Source organism: Giraffa tippelskirchi, chromosome 8, assembly GCF_054371585.1.
Source record: "Giraffa tippelskirchi isolate mGirTip1 chromosome 8, T2T-mGirTip1v1.2.pri, whole genome shotgun sequence".
In the NCBI taxonomy this organism is placed as follows: domain Eukaryota; kingdom Metazoa; phylum Chordata; class Mammalia; order Artiodactyla; family Giraffidae; genus Giraffa; species Giraffa tippelskirchi.
The window spans coordinates 160,147,819-160,168,115 of NC_137282.1; the positions used below are offsets into that span (position 1 = coordinate 160,147,819).

At 48.8% G+C, this 20,297-nt stretch overlaps 1 protein-coding gene across 5 annotated transcripts in view; it reads right to left on the reverse strand.

Moving 5' to 3' along the window:
- The window catches only part of BMP6 (bone morphogenetic protein 6), a 162,164-nt gene extending 142,387 nt beyond the window's left edge, over positions 1-19,777 (reverse strand). For 3 of the 5 annotated variants that reach the window (XM_081523664.1, XM_081523665.1, XM_081523663.1), the window contains exon 1: positions 18,352-19,777. In XM_081523664.1, coding sequence (XP_081379790.1) covers positions 18,352-18,958 — 607 coding nt within the window. In that variant the 5' untranslated portion in view covers positions 18,959-19,777. The remainder of the gene's footprint in view (positions 1-18,351) is intronic. The other 2 variants (XM_081523667.1, XM_081523666.1) reach the window with 1 other exon arrangement.
- Positions 19,778-20,297: the final 520 nt, after the last annotated feature.

A 20,297-nucleotide genomic window follows, 5' to 3' on the forward strand; every position in this document is an offset into this window, starting at 1 on the left:
CAGGCCAGAGGCACTGAGCTTATTCATGGGGTATCTGTGGGCCCTACAACTGGTGTGGCCCCCCCAAACACCTTCCTTTATTTTACTTTACGTCGGCAGTCCTTCAGCTTTATAAACGTCTCTCGAAAACATTATCCTCTCAAGCTCCAGAGAGCACAATAACGCCTAGCTACTTTCCAGAAGAACTTACGAATCTGTATGTACACACGGCTATATTTAAAATGGATGACCAACAGGGACCTCCTGTGGAGCACAGGGAACTCTGCTCAAGGCTGTGTGGCAGCCTGGATGGGTGGCGGTTAGGGGGAGAATGGGTACTTGTATATGCGTGGCTGAGTCTCTTCACTGTCCACCTGAAACTATCACAGCATTGTTAACTGGCAACGCTCCAATACAAAACAAAAAGTTAAAAAAAAAAAAAAGACTCTGTATGTACTGCCTAATGTTTCCAGTTTTCTCTTTGATGGTTTCCTACTCTGGGCATCAGAATATAATGTGTTAAAGAGCAGGATAAAGAACATGAAGATGTTTTTCTGTGGCTTCTAATTGCCGACACATACAATAGCGGTGTCTAATTCTACGCACTTAGGATACATCCAGGGAGGACTCCGGTGGTCCAGTGGCTAAGACTCTGCCCTCCCGATGCAGGGAGCCTGGGTTCAGTCTCTGGTTGGGGAACTGGATCTGATGTGCTGCATCTAAGAGTTTGCATGCCTTGACTAAGACCTGGTACAGTCAAATAAATAGATAACTTTTTTTTAAAAGAGAGAGATACACTCAGTGCAGTGCTAAACTCACTATAGAGAGTATCTCAATGAATCCTCACAAGCACACCAAGGACTAAATGCAATTGCCACTTCCTGTTTCTACAAGTGATGAAACGGAAACGGACTGCTAGAGGGGTGAGGCTCAGATCCAACACAGGCAGCGTCTCACCACCATTTACACATTCTAATTCCAGGGATCCCAAGGGACAAAGACAAGCACCAAGGCCCTGTGTAAATATCACTGTTTTTTGTTTTGTTGTTTATTGCCACTATAACACATCCCCACAAACTCAGCAACTTAAAATAAGGCACATCTATTCACTCGTGTTTCTGTAGGTCATATCCCCCAGTGAATTAATCCTTATCTGACCAGAAGCGCACTCTCCACCATTGTTATCTCCCAAAATCTAAAATGATGCAATAGCTGAACCAACAGCCTTTGGCCTTTGTATGTTATCTGTAACCCTATTACATATGGGTCTTTTTCTTGCATTCCATGGAGGGTCTATAGATACGCACTGCAAAATCTTTCCACTTTTTAATACATTTGAAAATGTTCACAATAAAATGCTAGCCAAAATTTAGAGTTGAATCACAACTTGGAATCGGCTTCCTCAAAAAGGTGTGGAAGTCAATCACAATATTTGCAGGCATAAACAGGGAGGAAGCCAAGAACTCATTGTGGAATTATAAACGAAAAGCGCTTAGGAAAGAGTTTGGTAAAACATGCTTGCTGCCCAGTAGGAAAAACCATGTACTGTAGCTGACCTTAGAATCATGGAAATAAATTCCTCATTCCAGTGAAACACTCCGGTGACATATTTTATTTTTGCAGAGTGGAACAGGGCTACCCCAGGGTTGTCCCTGTGGTTTTTAGTGATGCAAAGTGGAGCTTTGGGAGGAGTTTCGGTCCTGAGTTCAGCTTCCTGTGAGCCAGGCACCAGAGGAGCAACAGAAACAGAATCCTTGGGGAGGGAGACAGAGACATGTCAGATGCATGGGGAGGAGTGAGCATTCCCACCAGCCGCAAACACGGGCCCCAAGGAGAAGAGAAGCCAAAGGGATGAGCCACCTGCTCCAGAAAAGAGTGCCTTGTGTCATCCAACCCTGAGAGGAGAGTGGAAGTGTCAGGGTTAGAGGAGGCCCCACCGATACAAGATGAACCGTGCTCCTTACAGGAGCCAAAGGGGAAGAAAGGAGAGGTAGATAATTACAACCACCCAGACACCTTAACCTTACGAGTCCTGGAGGATGCAACACTATACACTATTACTTGATCCTAAAGATGGCCGAAGAGAAATAACAAAACAGTAAACTAGCCGGGAGGTGGAAAACAACCCAAGCGTCTGTTAATAACTGGAAAAGAAAATGTGGGATACAGATGACAACAGAACAGGATTCAACCTTAGGAAGGACGGAAATACCCGCTGTGCTCGACCACGTGGATGAAGCTGGAGGACCGGATCCTCAGTGAAATGAGCCAGACAGAAGGATGACTACTGTGTGATCTCACTCATACACAGACTCGAAAACGGCCCAACTCATAGTAGCAGAGAGTGGAAGACTGGTTGCAAGAGGCTGGAGCAGAGGGAGAAACAGGAAGACGTGGGCCCAAAGGTACAAAGTTTCAGGTACGCAAAGTGAATGGGTCCCAGAGACTCAGCAGAGCGATGTGAATACAATTAATACTGCAGCATATACTTGAAATCTGCTAAAAGGGGAGATCTTAAGTGTTCTCACCACAGAAAAGGGAAAAAAAAAATGGTTGTTATGTGAGGTGATGGACATGTTCATTGATTTTAATGGTATTTCACAATATGGCAAATCATTACAATGGATGACTTAAATACATAGTTTCTATTTGTTAATTATGCTATAACCAAGCTGGAAAATTATTATATCTATAAATTACTTATTTGGGGTTGGTGGGCAATAAAGGGAATCTATACTGTATTAATATACCTTCCTCTGCAACTACTTTATTCACTCATCATTTTATTTGCTTTGTCTGATTTAAAATATTTTCATCTCACTTGATTTTTTGTCTGCAGCTAAACTAGAAATTTAGTTTTTCTCCTAAAAAATGCAAAGTACAGCTACAGATATTTAAAAGGTGTAAAACACACCAGATCATCACTTGATGAGACTGACGTGTCTCATTTTCATAGTTCCCATGGCAGCATCTTACAGCTCACCAAGTAAACTGTGGAAGAACTACATTTGCTGCTTCCCTGGCCTCTATCGATGCCATGTCTGTCCCTTCCCTCTATGCTAAGGCTAATACATATCCTGGAAATGAGAGTGTTTATGTCTGGCATACTCTGGTAAGGAGAGCAAAATGGAAGTGGGATCAGGAAGGAAAACAAGGTTCTCTGTCCCAAGACCTACCTGTCTCATGATACATAATTTAAGTCCTGAAGAGCTGTTTAAACAACTTTTCTAACAGCCAACAAAAAGAGAAACATCCCCTTTCACATGTCCTTACTCTCATTTGACGTTTTTTCCAACCCATTTGGACCCACTTGCTCCCACTTAAGCCTTCTCCCCGACTGACTGCTCAGAGGTGCATTCTGCCCGATTCACTTCCCCAATGGTCTGGAAAGAGACAGGTGGGGGTGATAACTCACCTCTGTTCCGGGCACCCACTCAAGAGACCACCCTCGCCCTGGCCAGACCTTTCTGCTCCTGGTAGGGGAATGTCAACCCTGCCCTGAGTTTTGATCTGCTTTGGGTTTTTAAACACTCTCTGTTGCTTAGTGGGGAGCTGAGTGACTTCGCTTCAATAGACATGATGTCACCCCCTCAGCCCTTATGCAAACAGTGTCTAACACCTTCACGATGGAAGCCGAGCCAGCCGCCTCCAGGAGAAACTGACAAGATAAGTCTTTTGCGTGGGCACCTGCAGGCGGAGTCAGGGCACAAGCTGGAAACTTAAATTTAGACCCAGCAGCACTTCTTTCTGACTCGGTGAACACTCCTTAAAGTCATAATGACTGACATCAGGGAGAGGAAAAATAACATTTCTCCTTTCCAAGGCCGTTTTTTCCCCCTTCCCTCCACCATCCAGAAAGTCATAGAATGTGAATCCAGCAAGAAGGCAATGTCTTGTTTTGTAACCACCGGTGCAAATCGAAGCTCGTAAGCGTGCTTCTCTGATCTGCAGGGATTCACCACACAGGATTCTCTCCAACAGCTGGTGTTATTTGCAAGGAGAGAGAGAGAAAGAAGACCACACGCGGTCATTACATATAGAGAAACTGACCCCCATCCATCCCACAAGCATCTATTGAGTACGTGTAAAGTAAGGCACGGTGCCAGGTACTTGGGGAGAGAAGAGTAGTCCAGGTGAACAAAGCATCGCACGATGAAGAATCAGAGACGTGGATGTGGACGGTGATTTGCCCAAATCCCCCCAACAGGCAGGTGGCAGCACCCTCACAGGAACACAAGGCTGCCAGCTCCCACCTCGAAACCACACAAAACTCAGCCGAAACACAGCTGACTTTCAAATGTGCCGTTCCGCGCCGGGGAAGGTCACTAGATTTCAACGTTCTTCCCAAGAGGCGTGGCATGTGGTGAGAAAATGTCCAGAAGGCTTCCTTGAGAACACAGCCTGTGAGCTGGGCTGTAGAGAACAGGTCCCACGGAGATTGTGGGAATGGGCAGAGATACAACAAAAATGAGAGGAATCGGAAGAAAAGGCCAGAGGAAGAAAATCACAGAGCAGACGTGGCTGGCTGAATGGTAGTGGAGACAAAGAGGAAGGGAAGGATGAAGTCAGATGGCATCCTGCTTCCTCAGGGGCAGGAGGAGCCAATGAAGATGATGGAGGGGAAAACAGGTCACATCTGTGCTACAGACACACCGAGCTGGCACTGGTGCAAGGGCGGCCAGCACAGCACCCCCGGCCAAGGTCGGAAAGACCTCGTCTGGGGGACAAGGGAAGAGCGCGCAGGAGGAAGATGGGAGTGAGAGATTTCAGAAGTAGAAACAGCAAGTCCAGCAACCGCTTGGATGTGGGCATGAGACCGGACCAAGGGTGCCCCTGAGCAGTGAGCACGCTGCTTCTCAAGCCTCGGTCAGCACTCCCCTGTCCATGCGGGCTTTGTTAAAGTGCAGATTCCCACAGCAAACCCCCGCATCCTGGCTGGCTCCAGGAAGCCTTTCATTGCATCAACAGTAACAAGAAATCTGTGCTGACTCACAAACTGAATGACTGTCCTGCAGTGACACAGGTACAGACATGGAAACTGACCGGACGGTTTGGTAACCACTTGACCGATCATTTTATATTGGTGGGATCTGACAAACTGAGGCTTGATTTTTTACATATTTTTTTCCATTTCCCTTCTCTAATCATTCATTTTTAATGAACTTGACACAAGGATGGGTCCACAGAAATTTGGACATTTTTAAAAACCCAACTGGGACTTGCACAAAAACAGTTTGAGAAGCAAACTTTGACCACACTTTGAATGGACAGGAGACTAAGGGGGGCTCACATGAGCAGGGGCTTCGAGTGGAGACCTCCCGGGGGCTGACATCGGGCCGCCAGAATCCCCCAGTTCTCGGGCCCCATCACCGCAGCCCACTCTTCCTGCATGCGCATCACCTGAAAGGTGCCACCCAGCCACGTTACCTCCTTATTCCTACATCTGAGTAGGCTCCTCCACCCCAAGCCCACGGCCATCTCAGCCCCACGTGCAGGTCGAGTGTTTACACACCAACCCTCAATCTTTTGCTTTTTTCAGGAAATGTCCCCAAACAGCTACCTAGGGGACAGAAAAAGAACCAGGAATGAGCAAGCAGAGTCACAGAAGCTAAGCAGAGAATTTCTTAGGACTGTGCAGCAGGGGTAATGTGTGTCAGAAGGTTCAAGGCTTTCGGAGAGGAGGGTGAAGACTCGGGGAAGGGTGCTTAGTTGCCTTGGATAGAAGAATGTCCCCAGAGTGACGCGGACAGAAGTCAGACAGCAAGAGGACAGTAGAAAGTGGACGAGCTTCGCTGAGCGGTGGGGGAGGCGAGGAGAGAGCTCAGCAACTTCACCAGACTGTTCTATCGTGTAACTGGGTAATACTTGGAACGTTAACACGACTCTCAACAACAATTCTCTCCCCAGTTCTCCAAATTCTCCCCTATCTGCTAATGGTTAGGGATTCCCGGTGGCTCCATGGTAAAATATTCACCTGCCAGTGCTGGAGATGTGGGTTTGATCCCTGGATGGGGAAGATCCCCTGGAGAAGGAAATGGCAACCCACTCCAGTGTTCTTGCCGGGAGAATCCCTGGCTGGCTACAGTCCATGAGATTCCAAAAGGGACACAGCTTAGAGACTAAAACACCTACTACACAGCTTTTTAGGCCCCACTTACTAATGGTTAGTGTAAATCTGCAGCTAAAGTCCATCTTTTTCCTTGCTGAGATAATAGGGTAAGTGACTTCAGTCACTCTTCAAAGCAAAAGGCCATCAAGAAATACAATACTTACATGTTCTTACACACCCCCTCACTCACAAAAAAAAAAAAAAAAAAAAGATGCAGTTTCTATTTAATCTTACAGAATACTTGGAGAAGGATGAGCCCAGCAGGGGAAAGTCAGGAGTAAATTGGAGTCTACTTGCTTAAATGTCTTGGATTTGTGCCCTACCTCAATTGCCAGAATTTAAAACAGAAACACAAAAAAGCATCTTGGTGATGTTTGCCAGAAGTATCAAACCTTTTCAGCTTGAGTATCAAGGAGATACCAACGGTGTCTCTAACCATCCCCAAAGGGCCCCAGATGCTTGATCTCGAAATCAGAAGAGGTCTGATTTTTTATTATGAGCTCCTATAAAAAAAAAAATAGATACAAGAGGTGAGATATAGGATCAAGGCCAGTCAACACTGCAAAGAGTGGGCTTCACCCTGGAGTTCTCTGATCCAAAAAAAATCATTCACAAGCATCTTCAGCAAATTCCATTCTTAAGGATGTTCAAAGCATATACAATAAAGCATGAACTGAAATGGCATCAATGAAGGATGGGATTTTCACTACACTTCCTGTATATTAGGGTATTATTCTATTTCCTGGCATAGGCAACTGTTTAAAAAGAATAGTTCTGGATACACTATCTTGATTGTAGTGATGGCTTCAGAGGCACTTATATAAGTCAAAGTTTATCGTATCATATACTTTAAATAAGCAGCTTACTGTATGTCAATGATACAGCTTAGTGTATGTCAATGATACTGCAAGAAAGCTGTTGAAAAAATTAATCAAAGATACACATATGGAACACTCCTAGAACCTCTCAGTATTATAAAGTCTGGGGTTTCTCTGCTATATTCTAGAGAATGAAAAGGCTGCAGTGATCAGGGCCCAGCCAGGGAAAGAGAAACCCTAGCAAGTGTTTACCACAGAAGGAATTGAATGCAGGGGAGTGCTGGCATCACAGCGGGAGAGGCCAGCAAGTCACGGTGAGACGACCCACAGATGAGCAACAGCCCAGAGCCACGGCCACCTTTAAGGAAAAGGAAGAGGGCCTGGGGCCACCTGTGGAAGCTGGCACCAGGCGGCCCTTCCAGAGACGGCCGAAGCCACTGGAAAGGCAGCCGCCTGCGGTCCCGCCCCTGCTCTACAGGGAGACCAGGGAAGAGTCAGGAGAGGCTCTTAGGGCAGAGAAATGGCACAAGGATGTTTCATGGGGGAAAGGGGTTACAGAGCAAAAGTCAGCTCAAAACACTATTAAAGCAAGTTAGCGGACTTCCCTACTGCTGGGCTTGTCAAGGCTTTAAGATGCTCCCCGACATGGGATCTCCAAGAAAAGAATGTAACGCTAAGTGCTTCCACGCTTTTCCTCTGCAGAGCATTTGGGAGAAGTGTCCCATGAAATGCTATTAGGAAAACGCTGATCCAGCCCAATATTCACATTTACAGACAAAGAAAGACTCTGAGATTTGGCTAAGTGGCTTGAACAGGCTAAAAAGGGATAACACAAAGACAGGAGGCTTAAGCTTCTGGAATCTTAATCAAGCGCTCTTTCTTCAACTCTGCACTGAAGAGGCCTTAAAGCACTTTCTATCACCCTCGAGAAAACTAGCTCACTTAACCACTCCGGTGAGCGATGTGTCATTTTGGTGGTAGAAACTACCAGAGTCCATGGAGAGGTATATACAATGTGCTGTTAATGACAACCAAAGGCTCAGCACTACGGAAAAAGAAAAAGATGTAAAAGAGGAAATAAATGCAGTGGGGTGGCCACATTTATTAATAGGAGGAAGAGAAGAAAGGGAAAGGCAAGAGGAGAGAGGGGGAAACCACGCTCCACGGGGTACCACTCACATTCTCGTGCTGACCAGGCTTCCACATCTAATAGTGATGACATGTAGGTGCGTGTATGACAAATAGCCTCAGGCCAGCAGATACACAAGCAAGGTGCAAGATTGGTGAGATGGGCTCCCCAAGCTGGTATGAGGGGATTCTGCCCTAAAGAGACCCCAGCAAAATGCAGAGCAAAATTTTGCAAAATGCAAAATTCCATAGCCCTTGGGAGAAATGCAACTCTCCAAACAGCTTCAGCTGAAGACATCTATGTCCTCCTCACCTTACCATCCATAAGCATTTTGGCTCAAACTTCTCCCCCAGACGGTGCTGGTGGCACAGTGGATGAGAATCCAAGGGCCAATGCAGGGGTCGCGTGTTTAATCTCTGGTCTGGGAAGATGCCACGTGCCAAGGAGCCACCAAGCCCGTGTGCCCAACTACTGACCCCGCACTCCAGAGCCCCAGCGCTGCAACTACTGAAGTCTGCATGCTCCAGGGCCCATGAGCCACGGCTAATGAACCCATGTGCTGCAGCTCTGAAGCCCCTGGGCCTAGAGCCCGTTCTCCACAGTAAGAGAAGACACCCCCAGTGAGGAGCCCAAGAACCACAACGAACAGTGCCCGCTCCCCGCGACTAGAGGAAGTCACGGGCAACGGCGAAGGCCCAGCGCAGCCAAGAAAAGAGAAAGTTTAACAGAGAAAAAGACTTCTCTCCCACCAGACAGTGAAACCACAATGCATGCTAAGTCAGCTGTTACCGAAGCAAGCTGAATCCCTCAGCTCTACCGGCACAGCCCTGGTGCCAAGCCCCTCTTTTTGAGAGGGTTCATCTCCATAGGGATGTGTCAGGAGATAAAGGGAGTTGTGTAGCTTGAATTGAGAAAATACCCCAATCACACAGATAGCTGATGCAAGGAAAACTGGGGCGAATTCATGAGGGGTCTCACCTGTGCCACGTTTGTAAAGAACTGCTCACAGGTTCCCGACCGACCTCAAATGCATCGCCAGCTGTTTGTTCAACGGCACTCTTGAGGGTTACCATGTTACTTGATTATTGCATTTTCTCATTATTTACCATTCATCTGTATAGCCTTTTCTCACAGAGAACAGTTCAAAGCAAATGAGCCTAATCTACAAAGACCTCTGGTTTATGGAGTCTCTATTAATTTCATTTTAATCTGATCTAAACAGTCTCTCCTGAGGAAACCTTTTCAAGTTCCCTGATCCTGCCACTAAGGGAGTAACAAATATTTTTGTGAGTTCCTCAATCCAAAACTCACACGGAGTTTTAACAATATTTTTCTCTTCGTTTCTGAAAACTTGAACCCCTCTCCCCAACAACACCCCCGCCCCGAATTTTAATAATTTACAGGCACAGAATTCCTGATTCTTATTCATTCCTCAGGCCGCTTTCTTTTACTCCCCCAATCCCGCCGAGCACGGATCAAACAGGGCACAAGCCAGGGAGAAATTTAATCGCTCGTATCTCTGCCTGAGGGATTGTCTAGGTACTATGGTGACAGACACCTCACTGAAAGCATGTGGAGGAAAAAAGACTTTTAAACTCCTAGACTTAAAAAAAAAAAAAGAGGTTTCTAATGGAATTGCTGTCAACACACAGAAACATAAAATAAGGCAGACATAGTCAATCAAAACTACTTATATTCTGATGGGGTAAAGCTGCCCAAACAATATTGTTCGAAGGTATTTTGTTTCTCTTCCCCCAAACTCTGCCTATGTTGAGTTTTAGGATTTTTATTGATTTGCTTCTCCGGCTAAATGTACAGTTTCTCCACAGAAGATTTTGAGGTGAAACTACTCCGTATGATACCACAACCAAGGACACATGTCATTAAACATTCATCCAAACCCATAGAATGCAAAACACCAATAGTGAGCAATAATGCAAACGATGGACCTTGAGTGATACTGTGTCCACGCAGGGTCATTGACTGTAAGCTGCGTACCAGTCTGGTGGGGGATGGTGCTCCTGGGAGGGGTCGTACGCACGTGGAGGTATGGGTGTATGTGGGAAATCTGAGCTTTTCATTCAGTTTTACTATAGACAAACTGACCTAAAAAGTATTTTTAACATGCAGCTTCTCTGCTAATTTATTCTGATGGAGGCGTGTTCAATAACATCCCTGTGGGGGGGTGGGGGGTGAAACTTTAAGCCCTTCACTGTGTAGTTTACAAAGCTCTGTCTTCAGGGTATGTCAATTCGTAGATTGAAGGGGGAGGGAGGGAGAAAGTAAGTGGTCTGAGAGATCAAGGTCGATTATAAACATCTCCCAGCCACATCAGCACAGAAAGTAACACGGACGAGGCGGTGGTTAGTCCCTGCGCTCCCGATAACGCGAGTCAGAATTTTCTGCCAGCCCATGTTCATGAACAGGAAACCAACAAGACTGTCAACAGAGGAGCAACAATCAACAGACACAGAGGTGGAGACTGGAAGTTCCACTCGGGACAAGGTGAAAAGGCTAAGGGGCAGGGGAGCCGTAATAAAGCTGTGGGCTGGCTTCAAAGCTCGTCGGAGGGAGGGCTCCTGGGCTGTGCCGCCTGCCTGCCGAGAAGTCAGCCTGCTCCTCCCCCCTCGGCCCGCTCAGATGATGAGAAAACAATCTGAACATAAACTCAGCACGATGGAGCAAGGACGTCTGAGGCGTGGGACAATCCCCGACCTGTCTGGCAGGGTCAGAAACCAAGGGCGTGTGCCCATGAGCCCAAGGGCCAGGAAGGCTCTCCCACTCGGAACTAGAAACCTCATTCTGCAAAAATGCTTGCAGGGGGGTCTTCCACCCAGTCATCCGGGACGGGATTAGAGATAACTGGGCCGTGGGGACCCATCCAGGAATTACCTGATGCAATTTAGATAGCATCTCTATTATGGACCCAGTCTCCTTAATAATGGACATGGGCAGGGCAGGAAGAGAATCAGAGCCTGTGAACATCAGTGGAACAATGCTGCTCAGGGCAACGTGGTTTTCAGCTCATTTTTGGAGAAGAAAACAATTCTTTAAGGTCAACGGTCCTTCGGCATACCAAAGAGAAGGATATTTATAGAGATGTTTAGTTTTTTTTTTCTTGTCTAAAAGCAGAGTTTTAGGAGAGAATGCTATCCACTAAAAGAAAATCCACAAAATTCCAGATCTGGGCTCCCCACCTCTTGCCCTGGGCTGCAGTCTTGCATGCTTTTAATTTCTCCTGAATTATCCACTCACGTCTGACCAACAACCCTATGGCCCTATTTCTCAGATGCTTTAGGCTCTCTTGTGGTTCTGTGGGTCGCTCCCCAGCTTGAGATGCACCAGCAGTGAGGAGGAAGTGGGCCCGAGTACCTCTCACAAGTGTTAACTACAAACAGAAGAGACGATACGAACCGTTCAAGCCGTAAATTCTAGGACCTACGGATGACACAAACAGACCGATTATCCCCAGCTGCCAATGGATAAAGGAATCCCAGCTTAAAAAAACAGGTTGTCCACGGCTGGGCATGTTCCTACAGAAAAGCAATGTCATGGAAGATAGCTCTGTGTCTGCAGCCAGCTCCAGGGTCTAGCTTCATAAGGAGGCTGAAATTCTACCTATTTACAGTGGAAAAAAATAATTGCAGAGGACAACATTTTCAAAACACTAGTAAGTGGAGCCAAAAACTCCAGTCAACTTGGCAGACTACAATGTCTTATTTCTAAAGCTTGGAGAGGGGAATAAATTAGGAGTTTGGGATTAACATATATATGCTACTATATATAAAATAGATAGGAACATACTCAATATCTGGTAATAGCCTATTAGGGAGAAAAATCCAAAAAAGATGCATATATATATATATATATATATGGATAATGGAATCATTTTGCTCTACAGCTGAAGCTAACACAACACTATAAATCAACTATACTTTAATGAAAAATTTAAAATAAATAAAACACAAAAAATAAAACTAAAAACCATTAAAAAAAAAATTATAGGGGAAGACAAACAGGTATAACTGCAGTTTCAAGAATTTCTGGCATGCACTAAGACTTTAGAGGTTGATATGTCCCCGGTTCTTTAACCAGCTTTCATGAAAACAAGAATGGCTTTCCTTCTCCTTAACACAAGTTGTCACCATTATCCTAAATCGCCAGTAGGACTAGGGCTATTTTCTGGTCCCAAGTTTCCAGAGGACAAAAGGTGGAAGAAAGGGGAGCCAGGAGGTAAGGATATTATGAGAAAATGTGCTTACATAAAAGCAACTCAGCTGTCAAGACAAAAACAGAAATGAAGACAGCAGAATGCACCAGCTCTTTGTAGGGAAAACAGAAGGGGAGGAGAAGATGCTAGCTACCCCCCCCCCCATATCAGCCCCTGGGTGACACCATGCGGCCAGGACAGCTATGTCACCTCCCTGGGACAGGCTGGGTAAAGTGATGGTCTGGGGAGGGCAGGGGAGGAAGGTTAATGTGTAACAGCTGTTTATACGCATAGGCCTCTCAAGGGCTCAGATCGCAGCAAGTGTCTACATTGGTTTCTACTCCTTTTACTCATACTTACGGAAGCTTGGTCTACTCTGAAACACAATGATCTGATTAAAATATTGCCCACTTGTCTTCCCACTGCTGGAGGCACCAAAGGTGATGTCACAAATTTAGACAAGAGGAAAGCGCGAAAAACCAGAATAAGGCTTAAACGGAAAAATTAAAAGTGCAATTTCTTCACATTAAGAAAAGCAGAGCATCCCATGGAATAATCCATTTTTAAATACAGGATGGGAAACAGGAGAGGAAAAAGTACCCAAAGCTGATTAATTACCCAAGAAATGGTACTTGCCTCACTTTCGTAACTCAGCTTCATAAACAGAAGTGAGAGAGGCAAAAATGAGAGCAGCTGGTCATCTGAGAGTCTTTGATATCCAGTATTCACCCTCTCGTTCCCATATCCAAGGAACACGTGTGAAACCCAACATTCAAAGTAGCCAAACTCTGAAGGCACGGTGATGAAGCAATTCCATGCTGAAGAAAGTGCTGAACTATGGGGATTTTTGCACTGACACAGATGTTGGTATCACTAGGAATCCTTCCCCTGTGTGAATCAGAGGTAAGTTCTCAAACAGAGGAACTAAGAATGACTCAGCACATCTAAAAAGGATTTATACCCATTCTTAGAAGGACATTCAGAGGAAGCACCATCAGAGAGCTAAACAATGGTATCTGCTTGCCCTTTGATCCAAGTTTAAGAACATTTTGTACAACTTGGTTGAAATACCGCTGAATTTCACATTTAGTATTTGAAATCTCTTTAGGGGACCATCACTGCTTTTCTGAGCCACACTCTTGCAATCAAGTTCACCAAACTATTTTTGCTGTGAATAGCTTGCAGGCATGGATTTATTTTCTCCTAACAAAAATCTTCCTAAACACAGGCAGCTTAAATGAAAAATAGGCCCACTGATCATATAAGAAAAAGACACTGCAGTGTATCTGGTTACAAATCCAAGGAAAGAGTACTCCATTTTTCTCCTAATTTATGTTCCCCAAGAGTAATTTTGTTCAGAAGATTGCCAGTATTTTTAGTACAATAAGTTTTTTGTTACTTGTTAGGAACACATGCTGATTCCTTTTTCTAACCATAATTTGAGTTTTTTTTAAATTTCATTTTATCCTAGCATCTGTGGGCTTCCCTGGTGGCTCAGCTGGTAAAGAATCTGCCTGCAATTCAGGAGACCTGGGTTCAATCCCTGGGTTGGAAGATCCCCTGGAGAAGGGAAAGGCTACCCACTCCAGTATTATGGCCTAGAGGATTCCATGGACTGTATGGTCCATGGGGTAGCAAAGAGTCGGACACAACTGAGTGATTTTCACTAGCATCTGTAGATCAATACCTCATTAATTTAAAATAAAGTCTGAAATGCAGAGATTTAACTAAAACTTTGCACTACTCTCAAATGTAATGCCTATTATGAATTAATATACACATGGGTAACTAACAGAGAGGTGTTTAATAAAGCCTGAAAATATACATCAGATATCATGAATCTCACTGTCCTGTCTTCACTTACCTCAAATGTTTTACTTAATAAAAATCATGTAGGTTCTTGTTGTTCACCTGAAACTATCACAACATTGTTAATCAGCTATACCTACCCCAATACAAAAAGTTAAAAAAAAGAAAAATCAAGTAGGGACTTTCCTGCTGGTCCAGTGGTTAAGGATCCATCTGCCAATGCAGGGAACACGGGTTCGATCCCTCATCTGCGAGGATCCCACATGCTTCAGGGCCACTAAGCCTGCTCATCTGTGCTCTGCAACAAGCAGCAGCAACCACTGCAATCGGAAGACCCTGCACCAAACAAGAGCCGCCCCCACTCACTGCAACTAGAGAAAGCCCATGTGAGGCAACGAAGACCCAGCTCAGCCCAAATAAATACGTTAAAAAGTTAATAAAAATCAATATGCCATTTGTAAATGAGCTAAATAAAATCAGATATACCCTAAACAGATTAGTGAAATACAGATTTTAAATGAATATGTCTACTTTGATTCCCTCTTGATTAAGCACCTTCAGTATGCTCAGCATTATGTTAGGAACTTAGGTTACAACAGTGGATAAGCCTGGTTGCTTTCTGAGGCTGACATCCTACAGGGGTGACAAACAAAATGAGTAAGCAAACTTTTAAAGAAAAAAAAGCACTCCCTGTGATAAGTGAAACCAAGGAAATAAACAGGGTGTGGTGATAGTCAACAAGGGGGCGAAGGTGGTGCCCACACCAGTTTCTACCAAGTAGTTAGAGGTTTCTTCTCAAAGGTGAATTTTAAGCTAAGACCTGAGATAGTTCAGGATACTTCTCCAAGGTCACACATTGGCAGGCTTGCTTATCAGGCTGCCAAGACATTTTCAGCATTAGGAAACAAGTAGGAAAAGGCACCCATGGCTTGGATTGAATGCAGGATAAGGAGCGCTCCGCACCCAGCTTGCCTGGAGGGCACTCTGCAGCCGGTTAGAACGAAAGAAGTTACACATCAACAGACTGCTCACCCAGAGAGTGTAACACCGTCAACACAAACAGCAGCAGCGGGCCAAATGACCAGCCTTGGGGGTAGGCAAAAGAAATGTATCCTGTTGATTCATACTTCCTGATGATGCCTCTGACTGACAAGGCTCCAAGCATTTTCAGTGTATTTCATGAGTAAGTTACTCCTCTGTCCCAGGGAAGAAGGATGTTTACAACTATGTAACACGTTCCCTTAGACCTACAGCTTGTAACTTACCTAACTCAGTAGGTATAAGAGAATACTTTAAGACACATCCCGCCACCTTCTGTAGGTTCTTTTAGTCATGTAATGCAGTAACTAACAGGCCATTGACAATCCACATTGTGAAGCAGTTACTGGGCTTCCCAGGTGGCGCTAGTGGTAAAGAACCCACCTGCCAACTCAGGAGTCATAAGAGCCACAGGTGTGGTGCCTGGGTCAGGAAGATACCCTGGAGAAGGGCATGGCAACCCACTCCAGCATTCTTGCCTGGAGAATCCCCATGGACAGAGGAACCCAGGAGGCTACAGCCCATAGGGTCGCAAAGATTTGGACACAACTGAAGTGACTTAGCACAGCACAAGCAATTACTTCCTTCAAATGTACTGTCCTAATGATCAAAGCTATGATAATCAGATTTCATCACATTTTTAGCCTCTCATAATAAAATCCGCCTTTCCTACTGCTAAATAAATTAATATTAAATAGCATTGCTTGACTGGCAGGTGGCATGGCTTGTAACTTGGATTCAACTTACCTGAAAAGGTTTTCTCCTCTACCCATGTGGAGTCCAGAATCGGATCTACAGATAGCTATAACTTGCAATCAGAAAGTCTAAGAAGGGCTTGGGGCAGAATTCCCTACCTAGGAGTCTCTTTCATTTCATAACAGCCTGTCCCTGGCCTGAAATGACACTATTATTGAGTTCTCTTAGAATTTTTCAGTGCTATTTTTTGAATCTTTAAAAATCTTTCTGAAAAATCCCTAGGGAGATACTATGTTAAACAGTTGCTTTTGCAAGATTAGCGTTGACAACCAGCTTCAAGCAGTGCGGCTCAGAAGCCACGTGTACCTGTAGACCTGGAAAGCTCAGAAAAGCAAGGAGTGAGGAGAATTTGGAGGTCACTAAACAGTGAATGTCAAACTTTACAAATTTGCCTCAGGCCAACTCACAATTTCAAATACCAGTGGTTCCCAAACATTGGAATCACCTGAGGATCTTTAAAAAAAACGCTGATATCCAGCTTTCAGCCACACATTGACTTAACTGATGCGGGTACCACCTGGACTTCTAGGCTTTAAAAGCCCCCCAGGTGACTCTCATGTACAGCAATGTTTGGGAGCCACTGACATAAAGCAGCATTGCTGTTAATTGCTTTCTGGAGTGATTTGATTGCCTTCAGAGGTCAGGATCTCCCGCGCCAGTGCTTCTGGACCGTGGCTGCTAAGATTCTGACTTAACTGCTCTGGGGAGCAGCCCAGCATCATGTGTGCCAGGTGGAGAATCACGACCTTAAGCCTAGAAACTGTTTTCTGGAGAGTGTGATGCAATTGTCCCTGAAGAAGTCACAAGTGCTATTCTTCCCACTTTGTTCAAGTTGGGGATTAACCCCCAAAAGGCAATGAAACATTTCTCCAAGGGAAGAAACTTAGGGCAGGGGGTAATGAGGGCGAGGGCAGGGCACGGAGTTACTAAGACAGAAGCAGCCGAGACGTTAGAATAAGGAACAGCGCTGGTCCCTCCTGGTGCCCCAGCTTGACTGTCTGGCATGAGAATTTCCTTAGAATACTTCTTGGAGGTGGCTCCACCCTGGCTTTGATCCCAATAAATTGTGAAAATTCCTGTCCAATCAGAATCCCTGGCGCTGCAAGAAGACGGGCAGGCCTGGAGCCTCCAGTCCCTGTGCGAGTCTGCATCAGGAGTTTCCCAGGAGGATGTCTGCGCCCCTCGGACCTCTGTGGTCCTGCTCCTTACCCTCCAGAATCCCGCCCCTCCGCCCCAGTCCTTTCTTCCCCCAAAGCTCAGCGGAGCTGATTCTCTCCTGGACATACTTGTCAAGGACTCGCTTAAGGTTTTGACATGGGGATTGTCCTTAAGAGACGGACGTCTCCGACACGGCTTGGAGACGCGGGTGCTACTCTGGCCATGCCTGCGAACCCACTTCGGGGCCAGGGCTGAGCCGCGCGTCTCGCCCCGGAAGGGAAGTCCGGGAGACCCACCCCACCGCGCGGCTGCACCCGCTCCGGGCGTGGCTCCTGCGCCCCACTGCTCCTCGCCTGGAGCGCGGCCCCTACATCGTTGCGTCTACGCTGAGTCCGTTTATGAATGAAGAGGAGCACCGATCGGAGGCACATATTCTGGGAAAAGTCCTCCTCACGCCGTTCTCATTTACAGATGCGAAGACGCGAGGGGGGAAAGCTCTGACTCCGTCCGGGTTTGCCACAGAACATTTGTGGCTGAGCCCGATTTAGCCGCCCTTGAATTTCCATTCTGTTGCCTGGCAACCGGCTCAGACCAGCTCCCAGCCCAACCCCGGCCCCCAACCCGCAGCCTTTCTCCGCCCGTGCAGCTTGGGCCGAGCCGACCAAGAGTTCAGCCTTGGGGGGGGGGGGGGGATGGGCCAAAGGCATGTGAGCGAGGGTACTGGGGGAGCGACCCCAAGCCCTCGCGAGCCCAGCCTGGCAGGGGCTGGCGAGCCTCCCGCGGTCCTTTCGGGACTTCCTTGGGCATCTCTCCTCCCCCAAATCGGTGGACACTACTTAACACAATCATGTCAACTTTCCCAAAGTTCTCAGCTGCTCCGGGATTCTCTGAGATCCCGGTGGGAGAACTGGCACTCTCAGAGCGTTCAGGACGCCGAACAAAACAGGAGGGGGAAAGTGTTGAAGGGCGTTCTCCGTGCCAGCTGGCCCTACTCGGGCCGGACTTTTCTGCCACAGTTGAGTTAACGGGGGCCCGAGCCGGGCACCAATTGGGAAAAGCGCGCACTGTACTCGGGCGGCTCGCGGAGACGCGCCAGCCAGAGCCGCATTCGGGACCCAGCGCCCCAGCCCGCCGCGGCGAGCGCACGTGCCGCCCCCTCTCCCGCCCCCGGGCAGCGCAGGTGGTGAGAGGGCAGCTGGCCCATCCGCGCTTCCCCGCCGGGGCCCCCAGCGCCAGGGCTCCTCCACCCTCTCATCCCCCGCGCACAGGAGACTGGAAAAGGGAGGATGTTCTGGTCTTCGCGCTACCCACCCACCCGGCCCCCACCCCCGGCCCCGATCCTTACCCAGGTTCACAAAGCTCATGACCATGTCGGCGTCGTTGAGGAAGGCGCTGTCCTGCGCGCTGGTCAGCGGGGACGCGCCGCCGCCAGGCCCGGTGGCCAGGAGGCTCCCGCTGCCGAGGGGGTGCGCAGTGCCCGGCGATGAGGACCGGGGCCGGGACGCGCCGGCCCCTCCGCGCGGCCCGGGCTGCCGCCTCTCCTCGTCCGAAGCCCCGTCCTCCTCGTCGTCGGCGGACAGGGCGTTGTACAGGTCCAGCATGAAGAGGGGCGCAGACTTCAGCCGCCCGGGCGGGGGCTCCCCGCGAGCTGGCTGCTGCTGCGGGAACGCAGGGGGCTGCGGGAGGCCGTGCAGGGGCCGCGGCCGGTGCGGGAGCCCCAGCACCGACAGGATCTCTTTCTGCATCTCCCGCTTCTCGTGCGTCTTGAGCCGCCGGTACAGGAAGCCCGAGGAGGAGGTCTGCGGCGGGGGTGGCCGCTCCGCGTGGCCCAGGCTCCCGGCGTCCCCCAGCAACGCCCCCCCGGCGGCGGTGGCGGGCAGGGGCGGGGGCCCACAGAAGCTGCACAACAGCCCCCACCACCAGCACAGCCACTGCGCGGTCCGCCCCAGCATCCCCGCCGGGCCGGGCGGGCCCCGCGGGCCCCGCGAGGCGTGGAGCAGCGGAGCGAGGCCGGAGCGCGGCCGCGGTGGCCCTTGGCGTGAACAGCTCCCCCCGCCACCTCTCGGCGGGCTCGCTTCCCCTTCCCGGCCTCAGTCCTTATCTCTCATGGTCCTCTGGGGCGCCCCCAGTTGCCCGGGCTGGAAGGGAGGCGGAGGGGGCGCGATCCCCGCCGCAGAACCACTGGAGGGGCAAGGAGAAACCCCGCACTCCCGCGGAGGTCTCCGGAGGCGCTAGGTCCAGGCCAGGTGCGTCCGAGTCCGGGCCGCGCTGCAGCCGGTGTCCTCTTCCCTGGGCGGGTCAGGGCGCAGTTTTTCTAGAGTCCGGCTGCGGGCGCACAGCCCTCCCGGGGCGGCTCAGCAGCGTCGGGGGATGCCCGGCATCGCCCCCGCGCACGCTCGCGCGGCCGCCGTGAAGTATACCCCGCCGGAGGGCCCCGGCCGTGGCGACAAGGCGTTCCAAGGTGCCAACCCTCTCCGCTGGGCTTGAACTTCCTTCTCGCTCACGAACTCCGCGCCCCTCTGTCCCCGGATCGCCCTCGAGATCTCGGCGCGCCGCTCCCCTGCCCGAGCGCAGGCAGTGAGGCTCCTGCTCTCCGTTCCGTGCTGGCTCGGCTGCCCCCACCCCGGCCTAAACCCGGCTCGCAGAAGGGATGGGAGGGACGCGGGCCGGGGCGCGGAGCGGCAGCGGCGCCGGAGTTTGCAGGCTCCCGCTTCTCGGAGCCGAGCTGCCCGCAGCGGCCAACGTGGGCTTTCTGGTGCGCGTCTCGCCCAGGTACCGCACTCCAGCCCCCGGGACGCCCCGCCCCCCCGGGCGACGGACAGGCCGGCTGCCAATGGGGAGGCGCGGCTCGTCGGTATTTAAATGGACCCGCCCCCTTCTTGCACCCTTCCTCTCCCGGGAGGCGGCGCCTCCGCAGCGCGTAGGTTTCAAGTACAGAGAATTCTCGCAGGCACCCCGGGAGCTGCGACTCAGAAAGGCAATCAGATCACCGGTAGGGAGACCGATCTGATCAGAGCCCAATGGAAACCTTGCTCTTTTACGATTCCATAAAAGGCCTAAACTGATGTTTTTAACTAAATAAAAGTAAAGTCAGCTGTTAAATTAGTGTCACCTGACTCAGTTGAGGAAGAACAGAAAAGTGATGCTTTTCCCATTCCTTCCTTATTTTCTCTAATTGATGTTAAATAGGCATTTAGAGGTCACGTGGCTTCTCCAAGGCAGCTGCTGGGACTTGGGGCACAGCTACGGAGAAATGCTCCCAAAAGTCACGAAGAGGGTCAAGTATAAGCC